At 39.9% G+C, this 24,960-nt stretch overlaps 1 protein-coding gene across 1 annotated transcript in view; it reads right to left on the reverse strand.

The window, feature by feature from the left end:
- The window catches only part of LOC113835674 (vomeronasal type-2 receptor 116-like), a 51,731-nt gene that overhangs the window by 23,941 nt on the left and 2,830 nt on the right, over positions 1–24,960 (reverse strand). Inside the window, exon 2 of the mRNA XM_027416055.1 lies at positions 9,851–10,147. Within this exon, the coding sequence (XP_027271856.1) occupies positions 9,851–10,147 (297 nt within the window). The remainder of the gene's footprint in view (positions 1–9,850; positions 10,148–24,960) is intronic.

A 24,960-nucleotide genomic window follows, 5' to 3' on the forward strand; every position in this document is an offset into this window, starting at 1 on the left:
AGAGACTTGCCAGCAGGCTGCATGGACAGCCATCCCCAAGGTCCTCCATCCATAGTAGTGGGCTGCAGACACCTGCCTTCTTGCTGATAACTTGTGACCTGTGGATTAGAGACTTTGGGAAGACTCGCCTACCGATGGCCCAAGCAATGACGGGAAAGTCGATTCCATTGTCCTCTTGTCCATGGTATGGAATACTTTGTACCAGTTGAGGTGAAGGGCAGGGTTGCTCAGTGACCAGCGTTGTCACTGAGTCGAGATGAAGTTTCTTCAGTGCCCATCAGTTTTCTCGGAGGAAATGGGATGGGGCCAGCAGCTGGCCTATCTCTCTGTTATAAAAAGCTTTCTAACAAAACATTTTAAATGCCATATTCTCTAGATCTCTGAGCATTTGAGGGCTGTGTGTTTAGGATCTTAGCAGTTAAGTTTGCCTTTAGTTAGAGAAAAATCCCTTTTTGTAATAAAAGCTGTACCTTTGTAAAAGGCTTATAGGATAAACTGAGTGGTATAAATATTTTGTTAATTTGAAATAGACCTTTATGATTTTAAACTTTTATCATCATTTAAAGATATATAGCAATTTAGAAATATGAGACTCAGTATAGTTTAATTTAAATTGTATATAAGCTAGATAAGTATAAAGTTAAATTACAGGTACAGAGACAAGCAGGACTGGATAACAGTAAAGGAGAACCAGAATGTAATCTCTGATCCGTACATTGTAGCAAACAGACAGGAGATTTAAAGGGACAGAGTAGATTTAAACAGAGGGCCCTGGGAAGGCACAGTATTTAGTAAACAAGCCATGAACAACAGAGTCGGTGAAAGAAGAAATCATAGACAAAAAATAAAATAAAAAACAAAAAGATCTGTCAGAAATCAAAAATCTGGTAGACATGTAAGCTGTGTGTTCCTACAGGAAGGTCACATGACCAAAACAGCAGCAACCATAAGCCGCTTTTGTCTGTTTACCTGCTTGTTGGATGAAACCAGAAAGGTTCCTCTATGCATTTCCCATGGGTGAGGCAGGTGGAGAACTGGCAAAAAGCTCCTCTACGGATGCACGTCTGCCCGTGGGAGTTGCCAGGGGCCTGGCCCCAAAGGGGACACAGCTGTCCCGAAACCGAAAAAGGACCCAGCAGTCCGAACTGAAAAAAGTAAAAAAGCACCGCTCCTGGAGCGGGATCCCATGCCTGACCTTCAGGAAATGCATCCAACAAATGAAAGAAGAAATAAAAAGCAAGATGTCAGGTGGCAGTGCTTGCCCGTGGAAATCACTGAACTGAGTGGGTAGGCCTAAGCTAGGTCACGTGGTTATGACCAAGATGGTGGCCCCCAGGTTAGCACACGTGGCCGATGGCGACCCCCGTAAGCACATTCTCAATTGCCAGAAGTTTCAAACCAGCAAACAAATAAAATGAAAACCAGCAAACAAACAAAAACTCTTAGAGCGTCTCAAGCAGACATTGCCAACCAAGAAGAAACAGTCAGAGAAAGAACAAACAGAACAATGAGGGACATTCCCAGGTGAAAGAAAGTTCCCACTGGGAGGCAGAACTCCGCTCATTTACCTATTCGCTGCCAGCAACCGAAAGATCCCGTAAAAATGTATTTCCCATGGGCAAGGCCAAAAAATGCACAGATTGCCCTGTCTGAGAGCACCCGGCCTGAAACCAAAAAATGGCCAAAATGTTATTGTTTTGTTTAAAAAGAAGAAAAGAGAAATATTGAGACAGACATATTGACTATAAGTTTATTATAAGGGCCGGTAGAATGGGGAGACTAAGAAGAGGAACAGGGTAATGGCTGACCGCCATGGCCGGTCGCCATAGACAGACAGAGCGGGAAAACAGAGACAGGAGAGCACACAGAGAGAGAGAGACAGGGGGGAGAGAGAGAGACGGGGGAGAGAGAGAGACAGGGAGAGAGAGAGACAGGGAGAGAGAGAGAGCGTAAAGGGGCAGAGGCCTATCTTTTAAAGGGGTCCTCTGCACCTGCATGCAGACTTCTTTCCCATGGAACCTTGGGCTGACCAGGGTATTGCCTGAGTGGATTCCACCAGGTAACAGGGGCAGGCCAGCATAATGCCTGAACCTTTCAGTTTTGATTTACATTTCCCTGATGGCTAATGCTGTTGAACTCTTGCTTATGTGTCTTTCAGCCATTTTAGATTCCTGTATTGAGAATTCTGTTTAGTTTTGTACCCAACTTTTAATTAGATTATTTGGGATGTTGGTGACTAGTTTCTTGAAGTCTTTGTATATGGAAAGCAGCTCTCTGTAAGATGTGGCATTGGTGAATATCTTTTCCCATTCTGTGGGCTACTGTTTTGTCTTGTTGACTGACTGCTTTGCCCTACAGAACATTCTCAGTTTCAGAAGGTGCCTTTTATTAATTGTCAATCTCAGTGTCTGGGCTACTGGCATTGTGTTTACAATCCACATCTCCAGAGAATCTCGTAAACAATGAAGACCCTAAGAGAGACATATATGATCTCCCAGAGAAGGGGAATGACACTAGAGCTCCTGAAAACCTGGATGCACAGGATGTAGGGAGGAGGGAGATAGGAGAAAATGTAGTGGAGGAGGGGGGAGAAGAGCATGAGTGATCAGGGAGATTGAGTCAAGGGTTGAATAGAGGAGAGCAAGAGAAGAGACACCTTAGTTGAGGGAGCCATTTCAGGTTTAAAGAAAAATCTGGCACTAGGGAAATGTCCAGAGATCCACAAAAATGAACCCAACTAAGAATCTAAGCAATAGTGGAGAGGCTACCTTAAAAGGCCTTCCCCTGTAATGAGGTCTATGACTACCATAAATGCCATCCTAGAGCTTTCATTCAGTAGCTGATGGAAGCAGAAGAAGAGATCCACAGCTAAGCACGGAGCTGAACTCCTGGAATCCAGTTGAACAGAGGGAGGAGTGATGGAAAATGTGTCAAGACCATGCTGTGAAACCCACAGAAACAGCTGACCTGAGCAAGTGGGAGCTCATGGACACCAGACTGACAGCTGGGGAACCAGCAAAGGACCAAAACAGGCCCCCGCATGTGGGTGTCTGCTAGGAGGTCTGGGCCTCTGATAGTGGAACCAGTATATATTCCTAGTGCACAATGGATTTCTGGAGCCCATTCCCCATGGAAGAATACCCTCTCAGCCTGGATTCACAGGGGAGGGCCTAGACCCTGTAACAAATGACTAGATAGACTTTGATGATCTCTCACGGTAGGCTTCACCCTTCCTGGGGAATGGATTTTGGGGTTGAATGGGGGTCAGTGGTGGAGCATGGGAGGATGTGAGGGCGAGGGAACTGGGATTGGTATGTAAAATAAAACTGTTTCTAATTTAAATCAATTTTATAAAAAAATGCTGAATCCAACACACACACACACACACACACACACACACACACACACACACACACAATTTCTATTGTAACTTCATCCACATTCTGTTATAATATTCTTCATTGTTCTTCCAAGTGGTAAAAGTTTCCAGTTTATAGACTCTTCCTTCCCTCTCCAGTGCCACTATCTCTCCCTAGCCCTATTAATGTCCAAGGCCCCCATTACCCCAGGATCTCTCTGGGCCTGCGACTGCATTGAGTGGATCTGCCCTGACAGAGAGAGCCCCCTGAGTATGAAAATGCCTCACTCGTCCTTCCCCCTCCACTATCCTGACCACTCTTGAATGAGTAGACTACCAGGAGAGGAAAGACCTTCCCTAGCTGCACATATTGAAGACATGGCCCACACTTACAACCAGGTGACAAAGGGAGATAGAGAGGCCCCACCTGCACCCACTGGAAGAAGAGATGAGAAGAATGCAGAATAAGAACACACTCAACAACAGAAAGACCAATATGACACCACCAATATCTAGGAACTCTAACCAGCAAGATCTGAAAATCACAACACAGAGGAAGAAGAAGAGACAAACCGAAAAATCTACTTTATGAAGATGTTTGAGACTCATAAAGAGGAAACAAGAAAATCTCTTAAAGAAATGGAAGGAAGAACAACCAAAAGAATTAAAAAAAATCAGTAATTCTCTTAAATAATCTAAAGAAAAAGCAACCAAACAAGTGAAGGAAGCACTTGAAACAGTTCAAGGCATGAAAGCTGAAATAAAAACAATAAAAAAACACACAATGAGGGGATGCTGGAAATAGAAAGGCTGGATAAAGATCAGAATCTAAGGATGTGAGTATAACCAATAGAAAACAAGAGATGGAAGGGAGAATCTCAGTTGTCGATGACTTACTAGTGGATATACAGTAATCCACCAAAGAAAATCTCAAGTCCAAAAAATTCCTAACAGAAAATATCCAGGAAATATGGAACACTGTGAAAAGGCTGAACCTAAGAATAATAGGTATAGAAGAAGCTGAAGAAATATAGCTCAAAGGTATAGAAAACATATTCAACAGAATCATAGAAGAAATCTTCCCCAAACTACAGAAGGATATGCCTATGAAAGTAGAAGAAGCTTACAGAACACCAAATAGATTGGACCACAAAAAGAAGTCCCATTTCCACATAATTATCAAAACCCCAATAAAGAGTAAATATTAAGAATAAAGAGTAAATATTAAGAGCAGCAAAGGGAAAAGGTCAAGTAACATAAAGGCAGACCTATCTGAATTACACCAGACTTCTCAACTGAAACTTTGAAAGCCAGAAGATGCTGGATAGATGTCTTACAAATACTAAGGGAACATGGATGCCAACACAGACTACTGTACCCAGCAAAGCTTTCAATCATTATAGATGGAGAAAACAAGATATTCCACGACAAAATCAGATTTACATAATACATACCCAAAACCCAGCACTACAGAAAGTTCTGGAGGGAAAACTCCAACCCAACAAAATAACTGTTCTCACAAAAACATAGGCAACCGATAATCCAACTTTACCAAACACAAAATGAAATATTAGGGTGAAATACACACACAATGACACCACCAACAATAAATCCAAAACAAACTAGAACCAACAATCAATGGACTCCAATATGCCTCAGTGTCAATGGTCTTCACCTGCCTATAAAATGGTACAGGCTAACAGAATGGATATGAAGACAGAATCCATCTGCTGTATACAAGAAACATACCTCAACTTCAGAGAAAGGCATTACCTCAGAGTAAAGGGTTGGGAAAAGATTTTCAAATCAAAGGGACCCAAGAAACAATCTTGTGTAGCAATCCTAATATCTAACAAATTAGATTTCAAACAATCAATCAAAAGTGATGACGAAGGGCATTTCATACTCATCACAGGAAAAGTCCATCAAAAGGGTAGGTACCAGGCTGGTGAAACCCACAGATACAGCTGGCATGAACAAGGAAGAGCACATCGACCCCAGACTGCTCTCTGGGAGGCCAGAGTGGGACAGTTATAGAACCTTGAACATGGATGTCAATGAGGAGGCCTCTGCACTCTATGTGGTCGCTGGTAGTGGATCAGTATTTTACCCAATTGTAAGGATGGAATTTGAGATCCCATCCCACGTGAAGGGATGCTCTCTTGGCCTGAATACATGGGGGAGGGCCTAGGCCCAGCCCAGGACGATGCGCTGGACTTTGGGGAAAACCCATTAGGGGCACTAACCTGCCTGGGGAGAGGAGTGGGGATGGGTGGGAGCAAGTGTGGGCTTGAGTGGAGGGTTGCCGGGAAGGGGAGGGAGAGGGAGAAGGGATTGACATGTGAAGCAAGCTTGTTCCTAATTTGAACTAATAAAATATGTGGTTAAAAAAAAAGATGACGTCTCAATCCTGAACATCTATGCCCCAAATAATAAAGCACCCACATTTGTAAAAGAAACATTACTAAAGCTCAAACTACACATAAAACCACACACACGTAAGTAGGAGACTTCAACACCCTGCTTTCAACACTAGACATAAACACCAGAAGAAACTTAACAAAGAAACAAAGGATCTAATAGAAGTTTTGACCCAATTGGGATTAATAGACATCTATAGAACATTCCATCCCAACACAAAAGAATATACCTTCTTCTCAGTGCCACATGGAACCTTCTCTAAAATTGACCACATACTTGGCAACATAGCAAACCTCCACAGATACAAAAAATTGAAAGAAGCCCCTGTATCTCAACAGACCACCATGATTTAAGATTAGAATTCAACAGCAATACAAATTGCAGAAAATCTACAAAGTCATGGAAATGAAATAACACCCAATTGTACCACTCCTGGGGTGAGGAAGAAATAAAAAAAAGAAATTAAAGACTTCCTAGAATTTAATGAGAATGTAGACACAACATACCCAAATTTATGGGATACTATGAAAACAGTACTAAGAGGAAGTTCATAGCATTAAGTGCCCACATGAAGAAACTGGAGAATAGTCACACTAGAGAATTAACAGAACAACTGAAAGCTTTAGAGCAAAAAGAAGCAAACTCACCACTGAGGAGTAGATACCAGGAAATAATCAAACAGATGGCTTAAATTAGTAAAGTAGAAACTAGGAAAACATTACAAAGAATCAATGAAATAAAGAGTTGGTTCTTTGAGAAGATCAATAGCCCTACTACACATCAACAATAAGAGGGCTGAGAAAGAAATCAGAGAACCATCACCCTCTGAGTCTTTAAAGAAAGAAATTAACAAAGATACCAGAAAATGGAAAGATCTCCCATGATCTTGGATAGGTAGGATCAACATAGTAAAAATGGCAATCTTGCCAAAAGCAATCTACAGATTCAACACAATCCCCATCAAAATCCCAGCACAATTCTTCACAGACCTTGAAAGAAAAATACTCAACTTTATATGGAGAAACAAAAGACACAGGATAGCCAAAACAACCTGTATAATAGGGTAAATTCCTGAGGCATCACCATCCCTGAGTTCAAGCTCTTTATAGAGCTTTGGTCCTGTAAACAGCTTGATACTGGCACAAAAATAGGTAGGTGGACCAATGGAATTGGGTTGAAAACCCTGATACTAACCTACATACCTACACACACCTGATTTTTGACAAAGAAGATAAAGATATACAATGGAAAAAGGTGAGCATCTTCAACAAATGTTGCTGTCATAACTATATTCTGGCATGTAGAAGACTTCAGAAAGATCCATGTCTGTCGCCATGCACAAAACTTAAGTCCCAAAGAATGAAAGACCTCAACATAAATCCAGCCACACTGAACCTCTTAGAAGAGAAAGTAGTAGAAACCCTTGAACGAATTGGTACAGGAGACTGCTTCCTGATATAACAACAGTAGCACAGACATTGAGATCTACCATTAATAAACTGGACCTCCTGAAAGTGAGAAGCTTCTGTAAGGCAAAAGACACAGTCTGGAAGACAAAACCACAGCCCACAGAATGGGAAAATATCTTCACCAAACCCACATCTGACAGAGGCCTGATTTCCAAAATATACAATGCACTCAACAAGCTAGAGACCATAACAGCAATCAATGAAATTAAAAAGTGGGGCAGAGAACTAAATATATAATTCTCAACAGAGGAATCTAAAATGGCTGAAAAACATTTAAGAAAGTGCTCAAAATCCATAGCCATCAGAGAAATGCAACTCAAAACAAGTCTGAGATACCATGTTACACTGGCCAGAATGGTTAAAATCAAAAACACCAATGACAATCTATGTTGGAGAGGATGTGGAGAAAAAGGAACATTCCTCCATTGCTGGTGGGAGTTCAAACTTATAAGACCACTTTGGAAAAAGTATGGCGGTGCTCAGCAAAATGGCAATCAGTCTACTTCAAGATTCAGTAATTCCCCTCTTGGCCATATACCCAATTTACGGGTGTTTATACAACAAGGATATATGTTCAACCGTGTTCATAGCAGTATTGTTTATATTAGCAGAACCTGAAAGCCACCTAGATGCCCCTCATCTGAAGAATGGATAGAGAAAATGTGGTGCATTTATACAATGGAGTACTACTCAGCAGAAAAAAGCAACAGAATCTTGAAATTCACAGGCTAATGGATGGAACTAGAAGAAACAATACTGAGTGAGGTAATCCAGTCACAAAATGACAAACATGGTATATATGCACTCATATATGAATTTCAGACTTAGATCAAAGGATTAGCAGCCTACAATCCTCTTCACCAAATGAACTAGGGAACAAGAAGGACTTTAAGAGAAAATTGCATGGTCCCCTGAGAATGAGAATGGGCAGCATCTCCTGAGCTAATTGGAAACATGAGTGTAGGGGAGAGGGAGCTGCCAGAATGTGAGGAGGAGAAGAGGAAGGGATAGGAGGAAATGGAAGAGGTGAATGTTTGGATAGAGGAGAGCAGGATGAGAGATATCATAACAGAGGGAGCCATTATAGGTCTGAGGAGAGATCTGGCACTAGGGAGATTTCCAGAGATCTACAAGGATGATACCAACTGACAATCTAGGCAATGGTGGAGAGGCTACCCTAAATGCCCTTCCCCTATAATGATACTGATAACTACTTTATATGCCATCATAGAGCCCTCATCCAGTGGCTGCTGGAAGCAGAGGCAGGCACCCATATCTATACACTGAACTGAACTCTGGAACACATTACAGATATGGAGGAAAGAAGATCAAAGGGGTTGGGTCTGGCTCACGAGCCCACATAAACATCTGGCCTGAAGAAGGGGGAGCACATGGACCCCAGACTGATCAGTGGGACAACAACATGGAACTGATGCGGACCCCAAGAATGTGGGTGTCAGTTAGGAGGGCTTGGAAATCTATGGGGCCTCTTGGAGTAGTTCAGTATTACTTATTCCTAGCATCAGAATGAACTCTGGGAGCCCATTTCACATAGAGGTATACTCCCTCAACTTAGACCCATGGAGGAGGACCTATGCCCTATCCCAAAGGATATGACAGACTTGAAGACAACCCCAATAGAATAACTCACTCTCCCTGGGGAGCAGAAATAGTATGGGATAGGTAGGGTGTTAGTGGGGGGGCAGGTGAGGCAAGGAGGCATTGGGAACTGGCATTGACATGTAAAACAATCCTTCTAATTTAAATTAAAATGGAGGAAAAATGGAAAAGAAAAGGAATGAGGATCTGGGGGCACATCACCAATAATTGTTGCCTCATCCTTCCCTAATGATAGATTTAATGAAGTCATCACCCAGCATCTAGTGTAAAATGAGAGTCTGTGAGAAAGACAGAAATAATCATGTATATCATGATTTCTTAATTTAGGATGCAATACATAAATGAATTGTTTTACTGAGTGACAGTAATCAGTGTTGCACTATCTGTTTTCCTAATATTGATTAATTACCAAGCATGGGGTCTACCCTAATGCTTTCTCAGTTTGTAGTGATGCTTGCAGATGGCTGCTTTGCCTCAGTATTGCTTTGTAAGAGCCTATTGTGGGGATATCTCTAAGTGGATGTTCTCTGTGAGTGCTACTCAGAGATCTGCTTTCCTGAGAGATCATACTTTCCTTGCAAATTTTTTTAGTAGTGATGGCCTTGAGGATTCTTCCAAATTTATTTATATGTCCTGGCTTCTCTCTTCCTCTATATGTCCATTGTTGAATACTGGATGAACTATGAGATGTTTATACCCTATCTTGTGTAGATAGTTATTTGACTAGTGAGCAGCACCCATCTATGAAGCATCGTGGTACATCTTGCCAAAGATTGAAGATAGAATCATGAATACTACTAAGTGATCTCCTTAGGAAACCAAGTATTTACTGCTTATGTTTTCACCACATTCATTCCACCATTGATCATAGCAGTATCCAGATAATTCATTCACTTCTATTTTAAATCAAAGGCAATAAACAAGTAACTCAGTTTTCTTTTGTTTTGTATCCTACATGACTGTGGATATCAAATTTTACAAACTTACTTGTGGAATTTTGTAGAGTTCCAAAAGAGTTCCAATTGCAGCAGAAAATTCAGGCCTGATTCCCGCAATGATTCCAAGCACTTTGTGTTGAGTTTTGCATTTGTAGTTAGGAATAAACTCACTCCTTTCAGACAACCACATCAGAAGGCCCTCTAGTGTTCGGCGGTGAGAGTGAAAGGCATTGTAGAGGTGGAATCCCAAGGTTACATTGGGAAGCAGGTGGGCATCCTTATTGATCTCTCCAATGGCAAAGTATAAAGTCAGCAAATATTGGTAGTTTTTCCATTTCCCTCTAAACAGGAGGGGCACAATGATGAGCACAGTTAGGGCATTATTGTCAGAAACTCATAACAAATTTGGGATATTAGAGGACTTTTAGCCCTGACCTCTTTACTGACATGTAAGACTAGTGTGAGTGAGCCCCTGGCAGCTAAGGAACATCATGGAATGGCTCAGGAACTCTCAGAGTTTGACTTATACTTCAGTATTGGTTTCTGGAAGTGCATAGTGTGGATTGAAGTGTCAGGTGTCTGTGTGCTATGGTTGCTGAGAACATGGTGCTTATGGTGCTTATGGCACAGGGTTATTCATGGAACCCTGAGATAGGGAAGAGCCAATAATGTTTTCTCTAGAATGTGAAGAAGAACTTCAAAAACTTTTATTTTGTACTGAAACAATCTTATACTCAAATTCTATTTTATATTGGAATTACAAACAAGATTGAATTACATGACAATCCCAGTTCCCTTCTCCCTCTTTTCCTCCCCATAAAACTCTCCCCCAGCTAAAAACCCTACCTATCACATATCCTTTCTTCTAATTGACACCTGACTCAACATTTCTGCTCCCTCATGACCTCTGCTTCTTTCCTTTTCTTCCCTTCTCATTCTCGTAGCTCCCTCTACCCTCTCTTCACATGTTCTCAATTTGCTCAGGGGAAGGTGACCCTTTGTCCTTCACCAGGGTACAAAGTTTGTCTCTTTTAGGGCCCTCCCTGTTTACTAGTTTCTCTGGCAGTGTTAATTGTAGGCTGGCAATTCCTTACTCCATGTCTAAAATCCACAAATGAGTGAGCACATATCATGTTTGTCTTTTTTTGTGACTAGGTTACCTCGCTCACAATGGTTTCTTAGAGTTCCATCCATTTTCCTGCAAATTTCTGGATTCCAGCACTTCTTTCTCCATTGTGTAAATGCACCACATATTCTCTAACCATTTTTCAGTTGAGTGGCATCTAGGCTGCTTCCAGTTTCTGGCTATAACAAATAGTGCTGCTATGAACATCGTTGAACAGATATCCTTGTTGTATGAATGTGCTTCTTTTGGGTATATGCCTAGGAGTAATTGCTGGATCTTGTGGTAGACTGATTCCCATTTTCTTGAGGAGCTGACATACTGATTTCCAAAGTGGCTGTACAAGTGACAACCCACCAGCAGTGTAGAAGTGTCCTCCTTTCTCCACATACTCTCCAGCATAAACCATCATTGGTGTTTTTGATTTTAGCCATTCTGACAGGAGTAAGATAGTATCTCAGAGTTGTTTTGATTTGCATTTCACTGATAGCTAAGGATATTGAACACTTTCTTATGTGTCTTTCAGCCATTTTAGATTCCTCTGTTGAGAATTGTCTATTTAGTTATGTACCCCAATTTTTAATTGGATTGTTTGGTGTTTTGGAGACTAGTTTCTTGAGTTCTTTGTATATTTTGGAGATCAGCCCTCTGTCAGATGTGGGGTTGGTGAATATCTTTTCCCAGTCTGAGGGCTGCCGTGTTGTCTTGCTGACTATGTCCTTTGCCTTACAGAAGCTTCTCTGTTGATCTCAGTGTCTGTGCTACAGGTGTTATGTCCAAGAAGTGTCCTGTACCAATTAATTCAAGTATCCTGCACCAATTAATTCAAGGTATTTCACACTTTATCTTCTAATAGATTCAGTGTGCCTAGGTTTATGTTGAGGTCTGTGATCCATTTTGACTTAAGTTTTGTGAAGGCGGAATGTCTTGGATCTATCTGCAGTCTTCCAAACGTTTGCATCCAGTTATGCCAGCACCATTTGTTGAAGATGTTCTCTTTGTTCCAGCGTATATATTTGGACTCTTTGTCAAAATCAGGTGTTCGTATATACTCAAATTTAATTGTATAATACTTTTGTTTGCCTATCACCTAGTGTTAAAGTTTATCTATGGGAGTTAGACAGATGGGTAAGCAGTTAGGGACTCTGATTCCTTCGTAAAAATCCATGGGATCAATTCCCAGTGCCTACTTGGAGGCTCAGAACCATCTGTATTTTTAGGCAAGAAATCCTCTTCTAACGTATGTGGGTACCAGGTACACATGTCGCCAACACACTTAGAGAGGAAGGTAAGCACTCAAACATATGACATAAAATAAATAAACCTTTTTGAACAATGTTTCTGTGACTTGAGAAATGACTGAGAGGTTAAGCCTACTTGCAGCTCTTGTGTAGTATTCTGATTCAGGTCACAGCAGCCTCTCTTTGTGTTACCATAGTGTGCAGCACAGTTTTAGGGTGGAACCCACATCCTCCTTTGGCCTCTGCAGGCACAAGGCACAGAAACATATTGGCAAAGTAATTAAAGATATAAAATTTTAAAAAAAATCTTTAATAAAATTTAAAAAATAGTAAACAAAAAGAATATCTTTTATATCAAGATTACAGATTAAAAGAGTGAGCAGAGCTTCCTTCCCCTTCCGCCGACTCATCACAGACCAGACCAGCGCCATCCACCCAGATCCCTCCGGGCTTGTCCCTGCTTGAAACAGACACCCTCAGGCAGGGAGGAGCTCCCTGAATCTGGATACAGGACACTCTTCCTTCCCCTTCTGCCAACTCATCACAGACCAGACCAGACCAGGAGGATCCCTATGGAGGCCTAACTCCTGCAGAGTGAGCAGACTAAGAGGAGAGGCAAGACCATCCAGAGCTTCGGACATTGATTTCCTGGCCCACAAACACTACAGAGTAACAAGAGGAGATAGAGAGATCCTTCCTGCACTCACTGGAAAAAGATATGGGAAGAAGACAGAATAAGAACTCACTCAACAACAGAAAGACCAATATGACACCACCAGAATCTAGGGACTCCACTCCAGCAAGACCTGAAAAGTCCAACATAGTTCATGAAGATGAGATGGACCTCAAGAATTATCTCAGCAAGATAATAGAGACCTTCAAAGAGGAAACAAGAAAATCCCTTAAAGAAATAGAAGAAAAAGCAAGCCATAAATTACAGGAAATAGAGGAAAAGACAAACCAAAAAATTCAAGAAATAAACAAATCTCTTAAAGAAGCTAAAGAAACCCAAGATAAAACAACCAAACAAGTGAAGGAAGCTCTTGAAACAGTTCAAAGCATGAAAGCTGAATTAGACACAATAAAGAAAACACAGAATGAGGCAATGCTGGAAATGGAAAGACTGGATAAACGATCAGGATCTAAAGACATGAGTATAACTAATAGAATCCAAGAGACAGAAGAGAGAATCTCAGCTATTGAAGACTCGCTAGAGGATATACATTCATCAACCAAAGAAAACCTCAAGTCCAACAAATCCCTAACACAAAATATCCAGGAAATATGGGACACCGTGAAAAGACCAAACTTAAGAATAATTGGTGTAGAAGAAGGTGAAGAAACATTGCTCAAAGGTACAGAAAACATATTCAACAAAATCATAGAAGAAAACTTCCCCAACCTACAGAAAGATATGCCTATGAAAGTACAAGAAGCTTATAGGAAAACAAACAGACTGGACCACAAAAAGAAGTCCCCCTGACACAAAATAATCAAAACTCCAAATCTACAGAATAAAGAGAAAATATTAAGATCTGCAAAGGAAAAAGGCCAAGTAACATATAAAGGTAAAAATTTAGAAGTCACACCCGACTTCTCAATGGAAACTCTGAAAGCCAGAAGGTCTTGGATAGATACCCTACAAGCACTAAGGGAGCATGGATGTCAACCCAGACTACTGTACCCAGCAAAACTTTCAATCATTATAGATGGAGAAAACAAGATATTCCATGACAAAAACAGATTTAAACAATACATATCCACAAATCCAGCACTACAGAAGGTTCTGGAAGGAAAACTCCAACCCAAGGAACATAACTACATGCAAAAGAACACAGGCAATAGATAATCTAATTTTGCCAAACACAAAAAGAAGCAGGAGGGCAAAATCCACACAAAATGACACCACCAACAATAAATCCAAAACAAACAAGAACCAACGAACAATGGTCATTAATATCCCTAAATGTCAATGGTCTTAATTTACCCATAAAAAGATATAGGGTAACAGAATGGATACGAAGACAGAATCCATCCTTCTGCTGTTTACAAGAAACAGACCTCAACTTCAAAGACAGGTGATACCTCAGAGTAAAAGGATGGGAAAAGATTTTCCAATCAAATGGCCTCAAGAAACAAGCCGGTGTAGCAATCCTAATATCTAACAAATTGGACTTTAAACTAAAATCAATCAAAAGAGATGAAGAAGGGCATTTCATACTCATCACAGGAAAAGTCCATCAAGATGAAATCTCAATCCTGAACATCTATGCTCCAAATACGAAGGCACCCACATTTGTGAAAGAAACATTACTAAAGCTCAAACCACACATAAAACCACACACACTTATAGTAGGAGACTTCAACACCCCCCTTACACCGAGGACAGAACCACTAGACAGAAACTAAACAAAGAAACAAAGGATCTGAAAGAAGTTATGACCCAACTGGGTTTAACAGATATCTAAACAACATTCCATCCAAACACAAAAGAATATTCCTTCTTCTCAGCGCCACATGGAACCTTCTCAAAAATTGACCACATAGTTGGCAGCAAAGAAAACCTCCACAGTTACAAAAGTATTGAAATAACCCCCTGTATCTTATCAGACCACCATGCATTAAAGCTGGAATTCAACAGCAATATGAATTGCAGAAAACCTACATTTGCGTGGAAAATGAATAACTCCCAATTGCACCATTCCTGGGTTGAGGAAGAAATAAAAAAAGAAATTAAAGACTTCCTAGAATTTAATGAGAATGTGGACACAACATACCCGAACTTATGGGACACTCTGAAAGCAGTGCTAAGAGGGAAGTTCATAGCACTAAGTGCTCACATGAAGAAACTGGATGAAAGCCACATTAGAGAATTGACAGAACAACTGAAAGCTTTAGAGCAAAAAGAAGCAAACACACCAAGGAGGAGTAGACGCCAAGAAATAATCAACCTGAGAGCTGAAATCAACAAAGTAGAAACAAGGAAAACAGTACAAAGAATCAATGAAACAAAGAGTTGGTTCTTTGAGAAGATCAACAAGATAGACAAACCTCTAGCCAAACTAATCAAAAGGCAGAGAGAGAGCATGCTAATTAACAAAATCAGAAATGAAAAGGGGGATATAACAACGGACACTGAGGAAATCCAGAGAATCTTTAGGTCATACTTTGAAAACCTGTATTCCACAAAATTGGAAAATCTAAAGGAAATGGACAGCTTTCTGGATAAATAACACTTACCAAAATTAAATCAAGATCAGATAAACAGTTTAAATCGACCTATAACACTTAATGAGATAGAAGCAGTAATCAAAAGCCTCCCAACCAAAAAAAGCCCAGGGTCAGATGGCTTCACTGCAGAATTCTACCAGAAATTCAAAGAAGAGCTAATTCCAGTACTCCTCAAACTGTTCCGCACAGTAGAAGCAGATGGGATATTGCTAAACTCTTTCTACGAGGCTACAATCACTTTGATACCCAAGCCACACAAAGATAAGACTAAGAAAGAGAACTACAGACCTATATCCCTCATGAACATTGATGCTAAAATACTCAATAAAATATTGGTTAATGGAATCCAAGAACATATCAGAAAAATCATCCACCACGATCAAGTAGGCTTCATCCCAGGAATGCAAGGATGGTTCAACATACGAAAAACCATTAATGTAATCCACCATATAAACAAACTGAAAAAGAAAAACCACATGATCATCTCACTAGATGCTGAAAAAGCCTTTGACAAAATCCAACATCCCTTCATGATAAAGATCTTGGAGAGAACAGGAATAACAGGAACATATCTAAACATGATAAACGCGATATACACCAAACCAATAGCCAACATAAACTAAATGGAGAGAAACTTGAAGCTTTTCCTCTAAAATCAGGAACAAGACAAGGATGTCCACTCTCTCCATACCTCTTCAATATTGTACTTGAAGTTCTAGCTAGAGCAATAAGACAAGAACAGGAGATCAAAGGGATACAAATTGGAAAGGACGAAGTTAAACTTTCACTATTTGCAGATGACATGATAGTCTACATAAGTGACCCGAAAAACTCTACCAGGAAACTCATACAGCTGATAAACACCTTCATCAAGGTAGCAGGATACAAAATTAACTCAAAAAAATCTGTAGCCCTAATGTATACAGATGATAAACTCAATGAGAAAGAAATCATGGAAACATCACCTTTCACAATATCCACAAGCAACATAAAATATCTTGGGGTAACACTAATCAAAAAAGTGAAAGACCTGTACAATAAGAACTTTGAGTCTTTAAAGAAAGAAATTAAAGAAGATACCAGAAAATGGAAAGATCTCCCATGCTCTTGGATAGGCAGAATTAACATAGTAAAAATGGCAATCCTACCAAAAGCAATCTACAGATTCAACGCAATCCCTATCAAAATCCCAACACAGGTTTTCACAGACATTGAAAGAACAATACTCAACTTTATATGGAAAAATAAAAAACTCAGGGTAGCCAAAACAACTCTTTACAATAAAAGATCTTCTGGAGGCATCACCATCCCTGACTTCAAGCTCTACTATAGAGCCATAGTTCTGAAAACAGCTTGGTATTGGCACAAGAATAGACAGATAGACCAATGGAATCGAATTGAAGACCCAAATATTAACCCATGCACCTAAGAACACCTTATTTTTGACAAAGGTGGTAAATCTATATTAATGGAAAAATGATAGCATCTTCAACAAATGGTGCTGGCACAATTGGATTCAGACATGCAGAAAATTGCAGATTGATCCATACCTGTCACCATGCATGAAACTTAAGTGCAAATGGATCAAAGATCTCTCCATAAATCCAGCCACACTGAATCTTCTAGAAGACAAAGTGGGAATAACCCTGGAACAAATTGGCACAGGAGAACGATTCCTGAACATCATGCCAGAAGCACAGACACTGAGGTCTGCAATCAATAAATGGGACCTCCTGAAACTGAGAAGCTTCTGTAAGGCAAAGGACACAGTCAGTAAGACAAAACGACCACCCACAGAATGGGAAAAGATCTTCACCAGCCCCACATCTGACAGAGGACTGATTTCCAAAATATACAAGGAGCTCAAGAAGCTAGCCACCAAAACACCATACAATGAAATTAAAAAGTGGGGTGCAGAACTAAACAGAGATTTTTCAACAGAGGAATCTGAAATGGCTGAAAGACACTTAAGAAAGTGCTCAAAATCCTTGGTCATCAGAGAAATGCAACTCAAAACAACTCTGATATACCACCTCACACCTGTCAGAATGGCTAAAATCAAAAATACCAATGACAACCTATGCTGGAAAGGATTCAGAGAAGAAGGAACACTCCTCCATTGCTGGTGGGAGTGTGAACTTGTAAGACCACTTTGGAAATCAGTATGGCGGTTGCTCAGAAAAATGGGAATCAATCTACCTCAAGATCCAGCCATTCCTCTCTTGGGTATATACCCAAATACTGCATGTCCATACAACAAGGACATATGTTCAACCATGTTCATAGCAGCATTGTTTGTAATAGCCAGAACCTGGAAGCAACCTAGATGCCCCTCAACTGAAGAATGGAAAGAGAAAATGTGGTACATTTATACAATGGAGTACTACTCAGCAGAAAAATGCAATGGAATCTTGAAATTCGCAGGCAAATGGATGGAACTAGAAGAAACCATCCTGAGTGAGGTAACCCAATCACAAAAAGACAAACATGGTATGGACTCACTCTTATATGATTTTTAGACATAGATCAAAGGTTTACCAGCCTATAATCCTCTTCCCTAAAGAAACTAGAGATCATGAATGACTCTAAGGGATAAATGGACCCCAGGAATGGGAAGTGGCATAAACTCCCGAGCTAATTGAGAGCATTAGGGTAGGGGAGTGGGTGCTGCCACAATAAGAGCACAAGAAGAAGAGGAGAGAAGAAGAAATGGAGGAGCAGATATATTGAGTTGGGGGAAGAATAGAGGAGAGAGAGCAGGATGAGAGATACCATATCAGTGGGAACCACTATAGGTCCGAGAAGAGATCTGGAACTAGGGAGATCTCCAGAGACCTACAAGGATGACACGATCTGACAGTCCGGGCAGGGGAGGAGAGGATGGCCTAGAAGCCCCTCCCCTAGAATTAGAGTGATGACTACTCTCTATGCTATCCTAGAGTCCTCATTCAGTGGCTGATGGAAGCAGAGACAGAAATACACTGAGCTGAATTCTGGAACCTAGTTGAAGAGAGGGAGGAATGAAGAATGAAGGGTTCTGTACCAGTTTGCAGAAACCCACACAAACAGTTGGCCTGAAAAAGGGAAAGCATATCGACCCCAGACGCACTTTGGGAGGCCAGTACGGGACTAATCCAGCCCCCTGATTATGGATGCCATCGGGGAGGCCCCTGCACTCCTGGGAGCCTCGGGAGGTGGACTGGCTTTTTGCCCTGGTGTATGTGGGGGACTTCGAGAGCCCATCCCACTTGAAGGGATGCACTCTGTCTCTGAACACATGGGGAGGGACCCAGGCCCAGCACAGGAAGATTTGGTGGACTTGGTGGAGCCCCGGTTGGGGGCCCTACCCTGCCTGGGGAGTGCTGGGTGGATGGGGTGGGGGGTAAGTTGGAGGTGGGGGAGAAGGAATGGGGGTAAGGGTAGGGAGAGTGAGAGGGAGAGGGGAAGTACATGTGAAACAAGCCTGTTCCCTAACTTGAATTAATAATAATAAAAAGAGAGAGAGAGAAAAAAGAGTGAGCAGAGTTTCCTGTGTAACACAGTGAAAGAATCAAAATAAGCAAAAACAGAACACATAAAGAGGAAAGTCTCCTGAATCCATGAGGCAGTAAAAGAGTGCTTAAAATGAGAGGAAATGAAACTTTGGAAGAAGGTGGATGGGCTCAACTGTCTCACTCATGGATTTGGTGTTTAGGGAAGGGTCCACAGGAGCTACTTTCAAAACCCAGAGTAGATGAGAGACTGTCTAACCCCACTAGAGTCAATAAGAGAACTCATGGGCCTCAGTCCACTGTGTTCTGTTGAAGCAGAGATTCTACCTAGAGACCTGTGGACAGCAGGAAGAAATGCCTTTGGTTACACTGTGTTTCATGAGGTCTATGGCTAGATGACACATTAAGAGAGCATCTGTTGTTCAAAAACTGGCAATTAGCAACCATTGAGGGAGGGAGAAATTAGTCTTCCCTTGGGATTATCCAATACCCAGTGTTCAACAATATAAGTGGACATGTATATAAATTTATACATTTGATTTTAGGTGTACATATGTATCAATGCATGTATGTATATAAATACATACATGTGTAGCAATATGTACATTGCATAAATTCCTATATGTGTATAAATATGTGTATGCAGGGCTGGAGAGATGGCTCAGAGTTTAAGAGCACTGGCTGCTCTTCTGGAGGTCCTGAGTTCAATTCCCAGCAACCACATGGTGGCTCACAACCATCTGTTATACATAATACATAAATAAATTCTTTAAAAATATGTTTATGCATGTAAACATGTATATAAATTTATATATGGGTATAAATGCATACATGAATACAAATATATATATATAAACATCTATATCAATGCATACACGTATAATTTATGTATGAATTAAATGCATACATGTGTATGTCTACATATATATAAATGTAAACATGCATATAAATACATTCATGTATATAATTACATTCATCTATATAATTTTACATATGTGTATAAATGAATGCATATGAATAAGTGTGTACCTCTATATAAATGCATACATTAGAACTCCTGGAAAGAGTCATTTGTGTAGACTGACTCTTTAGAACTCAGTGGTGTGTAAAGATTGGATGGTTGCAGATCTAGAAGTTCATTACCTTATTCTAGGCTGACTGTAGATGCCTGAAAAGCCATTTCTTGGACAGCTCTGCAAGTGAGGTAGTCTCTTATAACCAAATCTAGTAATTTATCAGAGCACTGTCTTCCAACAACCTAAAAGCTAAGAATAACATCAGATGTTATCTTGGGCCTTTCCTATTTTGTCAGGGACCTCTTCTCTGATGTTTCTACCAATTTATTTGAGTTACAGCTTTCTTTATATTTTACTATGAAATATCATGAAATTACATCGCCCGAGGGAACATTGAATCTTGGATCACCTAAGTCTGTGTTCATTGACCATGATCACTCAAATTTGTCTCCAGAATAAATTCTTTCTTTTCTAATTAGAGCTTGGGCTGAGATTTTTCCAATTACACAAAGCAACACTGAACACTAAACAACTGATTCAGTGGGTTATATTTGTACTTTTGTTAATATATATGTGTGTAAATATTTCTTCATAACAATATTATAAAATAATGAATTTGGAACGGAACAAGACTGGGGGGACAGGATATAGTTGGAGGTAGGAAAAGAAAGAGGAAATTGTAGAATTAGTTTTTAAATGTGGAGACATAAAGGAGGGGATATGATCAAAATCTATTGTCTGTAATATTTAAGTAAACAAGAAAAAATAATAATAAAAAACTTCAATATACAAAAAGTTTTAAAGATTGACCAATATAACACATTGAAATCAAGAAGATTCCACAGGGTATTTGTACTGTATTGAGTGTTCCTCAAGAAGTTCTGAGTGATAGAACATAACATGGATTTTAGAGAGAAGGAAAATTATGCATCAGAGGGATCCAGCAGCAGGTAAGCTCTCTAGGAAGGACATAAGAAAGACAGCCAAGCCCTAGAAATACAAAAACAAGGCTTCACTCCAGAGCATTATCTTGGAGTTTGAATGAAACCTCTGAGCCTTAATCCATGGGGTTGTTAAAAGTATAGAATTATGAATCTGTTGAACATTGCAAGGAAGCCCAAGACTGTGAGGTTCCTGTGTTCTGCCTGAGAGCCACAACCAGCCCCCATGCCTGGTGATTCATACCTAACAGGTTTTCCATTGCCAGTGTGTGTACTGTTCCCATGCTAATATGGCTTTCCAGTCTCAAGACACAATGGAGAATCCCTCCAGCTTAAGAGCAACCAGAGCAGTAAGTTCTGGGGTGGCCCCAGACAGTGAAATAATCTAGCCAACCCCCAGAATTCATGGATCAATCTAGCTACAGATCTCTGATGTTCAATGGCTCCTATGAACACAAGCTGGTGGACATCAGACACTCATCCAATAAAGACTCAGGAACAGCATCAGCCAAAAAAGGACAAGAGTCCACACTGTCAGCCATCTTCCATCCATATGTCCAGCTGGAAGTCTGCAATTACTGAGGATAGGGATATTCCTTTCTGATTAAAGTTTAATCCACTACATCTAGCAGAGTATGTATATTTTCATTATTTTCTAATGTTTTATATGCCTAAAATATAGTTTCATCAAATCTGCACCTCAACATTGTCATCCACTTTTGATGCCAGCAGGTAGGAATACAGGTTCCGTATCAGACCCTACTGATTTCTACATGTCCTATGGCTCAACTAGGTGATGTTCTCATCAAACAGGTCCTACCATTGAATTTTGGAGGATAAACAAACCACTGGAAATAGATTGTAACATTTGAATTTTTGCGGAATTCCTTATTTGAATTAGAAACAAGATTGTTTTTTGTCAATCCCAGTTCCTTCTACCGCCCTTCCTCCCCTACCACCTCCCCCCAACTGAAACCCTACCAATCACATGCCCTTTTTGCTCCCCAGGGATGGTGAGCCCTTTGATAGGGAGTCATCAGAGTCTATCATATCCTTTGGGATAGGGTCTATGCCCACCCCCGTGTGTCTTGGCTCAGGGAGTATCCCTCTATGTGGAATGGGCTCCCAAAGTCCACAACTATCCTCGGGATAAGTACTGAACTAGTACAGGAAGTCCTGTAGAATTCCGAGGTCTCACAGAAACCCACGTTCCTGGTGTCTAGATCTGTCCCATGCTGGTATCCTAGCTATCACTCTGGGAATAGATTTGGAAACCCTGATATTAACCCACACTCCTAGGGAACACTGGATTTCTGACAAAGAAGCTAAATTTATACAATGAAATAAAGAAGAAATGGTACTGGTATAACTGGATGCAGGAATGTAGAACACTGCAGATAGATCCATGTCTATTGCCATGCACAAAACTTAAGGCCTAATGGATCAAAGACCTCAGCATAAATCCAGCCACACTGAACCTATTAGAAGACAAAGTGTGAAAAACCCTTGAATTAACATTTGAGTTTATATCAACAGCATTAAAAACAACTTAAAACAAGTAACTTGGACCTAGAACTGAGATTTTTGCTCAATGAGACATGATATTTTGAAGAGTCAATATACCCCAACTGTAAAATAACCACATATAAGTGCTTTGTAAATGTATGTATTTAGGAAGCATCTTTAGCAATGCATTTCCATTACGTTTTTTCCAAGGTCTAAAGTTAGGTATTTCCTTCACATACTCCCTCCTCTGATCACCAATCACTTGCTACTTAACTATTTTTGCTTCAGCATTTCCATTCTTCTCTTCATACCACAAGGGTTCTATTCCCCTGCTAGTGACATCCCCTATCCATTACACGTTAATAGTTTCATGATTTATATGGGTACTCTAGTTAAGTAGAGATACCAGAAAATTCAAATCTAGCATCTGCATATGACAGAAAGATTTTGGCTTTTTCTTATTGTGTCTGGGTTACCTCATTCAGAATGATAATCCCAGCTTCATCCATTGCATGTAAATTTCATAATTCTGTTTGTGTTTTCAGCTGAATAAAATTAAATTTTGAGCATGTTCCACAGGTTCAATATCATCCATTACTTGATAGACATCTAGGCTGTTACCATGTCTGACTATTGTGAATAAACCAACACTGAACATGAATAATCAAGAAATTTCTATGGTAGGATATTCAGTCTGTTAGGTATATGCCTAAGATTAATAGTCATAGAGGATAGTATTGCTATCATTCCACAAATTTAGTGTATCCACACTAATTTCCATAGGGCTTACAGCAGTTTGTGATCCCCTTGACTCACATATATTCCAGCATTTGTTGGAGTTTATGTTCTTGTATATGATGATATCTCAGTGAAGTTTAAGTTGTATTTCACTGATTACTAAGGAGATTGAACATCTTTATAATCTTTCCCAGCCATTTTATTGTTATCTTTTCTGAATTCTCAATTTAGTTACCTGTATTTTAAACTGGGTTGTTTGCTTTATCAATAGTTAAATCAATGTTTGCTTATTAGACATTGGGACCTCTATTTCCTGTTATCTCAACTTCTCTGGTTTTGGATCAGTTGAGAATATTTGAGATACAGTCTTTAAGCCACTCAGTGTTGACGTGTGAATGTATTATCTACAGTGTTTGTCGCCCATACACCAAGCAGCTTCTCTCACCCTACTGGACACCCATCACATGGAAAGGGTTGATGCTCTTTGTGATTTGGGACATTTCCTCTGACATATCTCTCTGTCTTCTTGGCGATACCAGGTATCTACCCATTTCTCTCTCATTCTTGCTGTCTCTTCCAACATGTTCTTTGATTACTTGGGGAGCTTTCTCTTCATACTCTTCATGTGCCTTCTTCAATCTCTTTTCTTTCCTCTGACTTAGAGATTCAATTGATCCTAATTGTCTTATTGCAAATGTCTTGGCCTCAGGACAGCACAGTGGCTAAAGATGAACACTGGATTATCAAATGCCCATAGATTTTAATGATTTCAGCTATATCACAAGCACATAATCCCCAAATCACTTATTTTTAAACTCTTTCTGCTCTCCACTCTCAAAAAATCTCTTATATCTCCCTTTTACTTTGATCCCTGCTCCTGTTCTCTTGGAACCTTTTTTGTTTTCTGTATGCTCTATTCCCTTCGTCTGATCACTGGCTATAGTTTTTTACCAAGATTCAAATATCTTTGCCGTGTGGGTAGTATTAAAACTATGCTATTCTGTTGTACTCTATAAATAAGGTGCTTCTGGGGTTGGATTTTAGCCCTGCCTCTCCATACCTGAGCATGCTGTTTAAAAGTTTCTTTTGAACCTGTTCTGTGTCAAGCTGGCCACCTGAATCTCAAAGACAGTGAGAAGGAAAGCAAAACACAATAGCTCAGGAAGGGACACTGTGTGGTTTAAAATATATAAAAAAGCAATCTTTCCCAAGTAGGAATTCCAGGTGCTAATCTACTCTCTTATGTCACTCAAACATTAATAAATTGTAAAAAATATGTTAAGATTTTAAGACTATTTCCTACAGTTTCTGTAGCTCTAGATTTGTAAATTCTTTGGATATGATTTAAAAATGGGTAAAATCTATTACAAACAGTCAAGTTGAAATTTTTAACAAAAAGGCTTGACAAGTTTAAAAAACTTACCACCTGATTATATGCCACTAAATAATATAACTCTTATTTAGAAAAATATGTATGACACAGCATACTGTACATGTTACTTGGATTAGATTCTTATTTCTGGATGATAAGACTTACTACAGCAAATGTTTGATAAAGGTTTATATTTCCTAAGGGGCTATGAGTCTATTCATGATAACAGACTGATTTAGAGATACATGTGTGATTAGTTATGTCACTGCTAACTGTGTTCAACCCTAGGCATCTAGAAAATATAGATAAAGAACAATGTGTGCTTAATGCTTAAGGTATGTTTGTTAAATAAAGTATATAAATTCCTAAAGTCCATCCAGGCTAGGACAAACTGACATGAAGATAGACTTATACCTTCTTTGCCTTTGCTAACTAAGTTAATCTTGAGGTATTTGAATAAACTAAGTTATATAAGAGACTCATATTCTATAAAAT

The sequence above is a fragment of the Cricetulus griseus genome, chromosome 4, assembly GCF_003668045.3.
Source record: "Cricetulus griseus strain 17A/GY chromosome 4, alternate assembly CriGri-PICRH-1.0, whole genome shotgun sequence".
NCBI classification, from domain to species: Eukaryota; Metazoa; Chordata; class Mammalia; order Rodentia; family Cricetidae; genus Cricetulus; species Cricetulus griseus.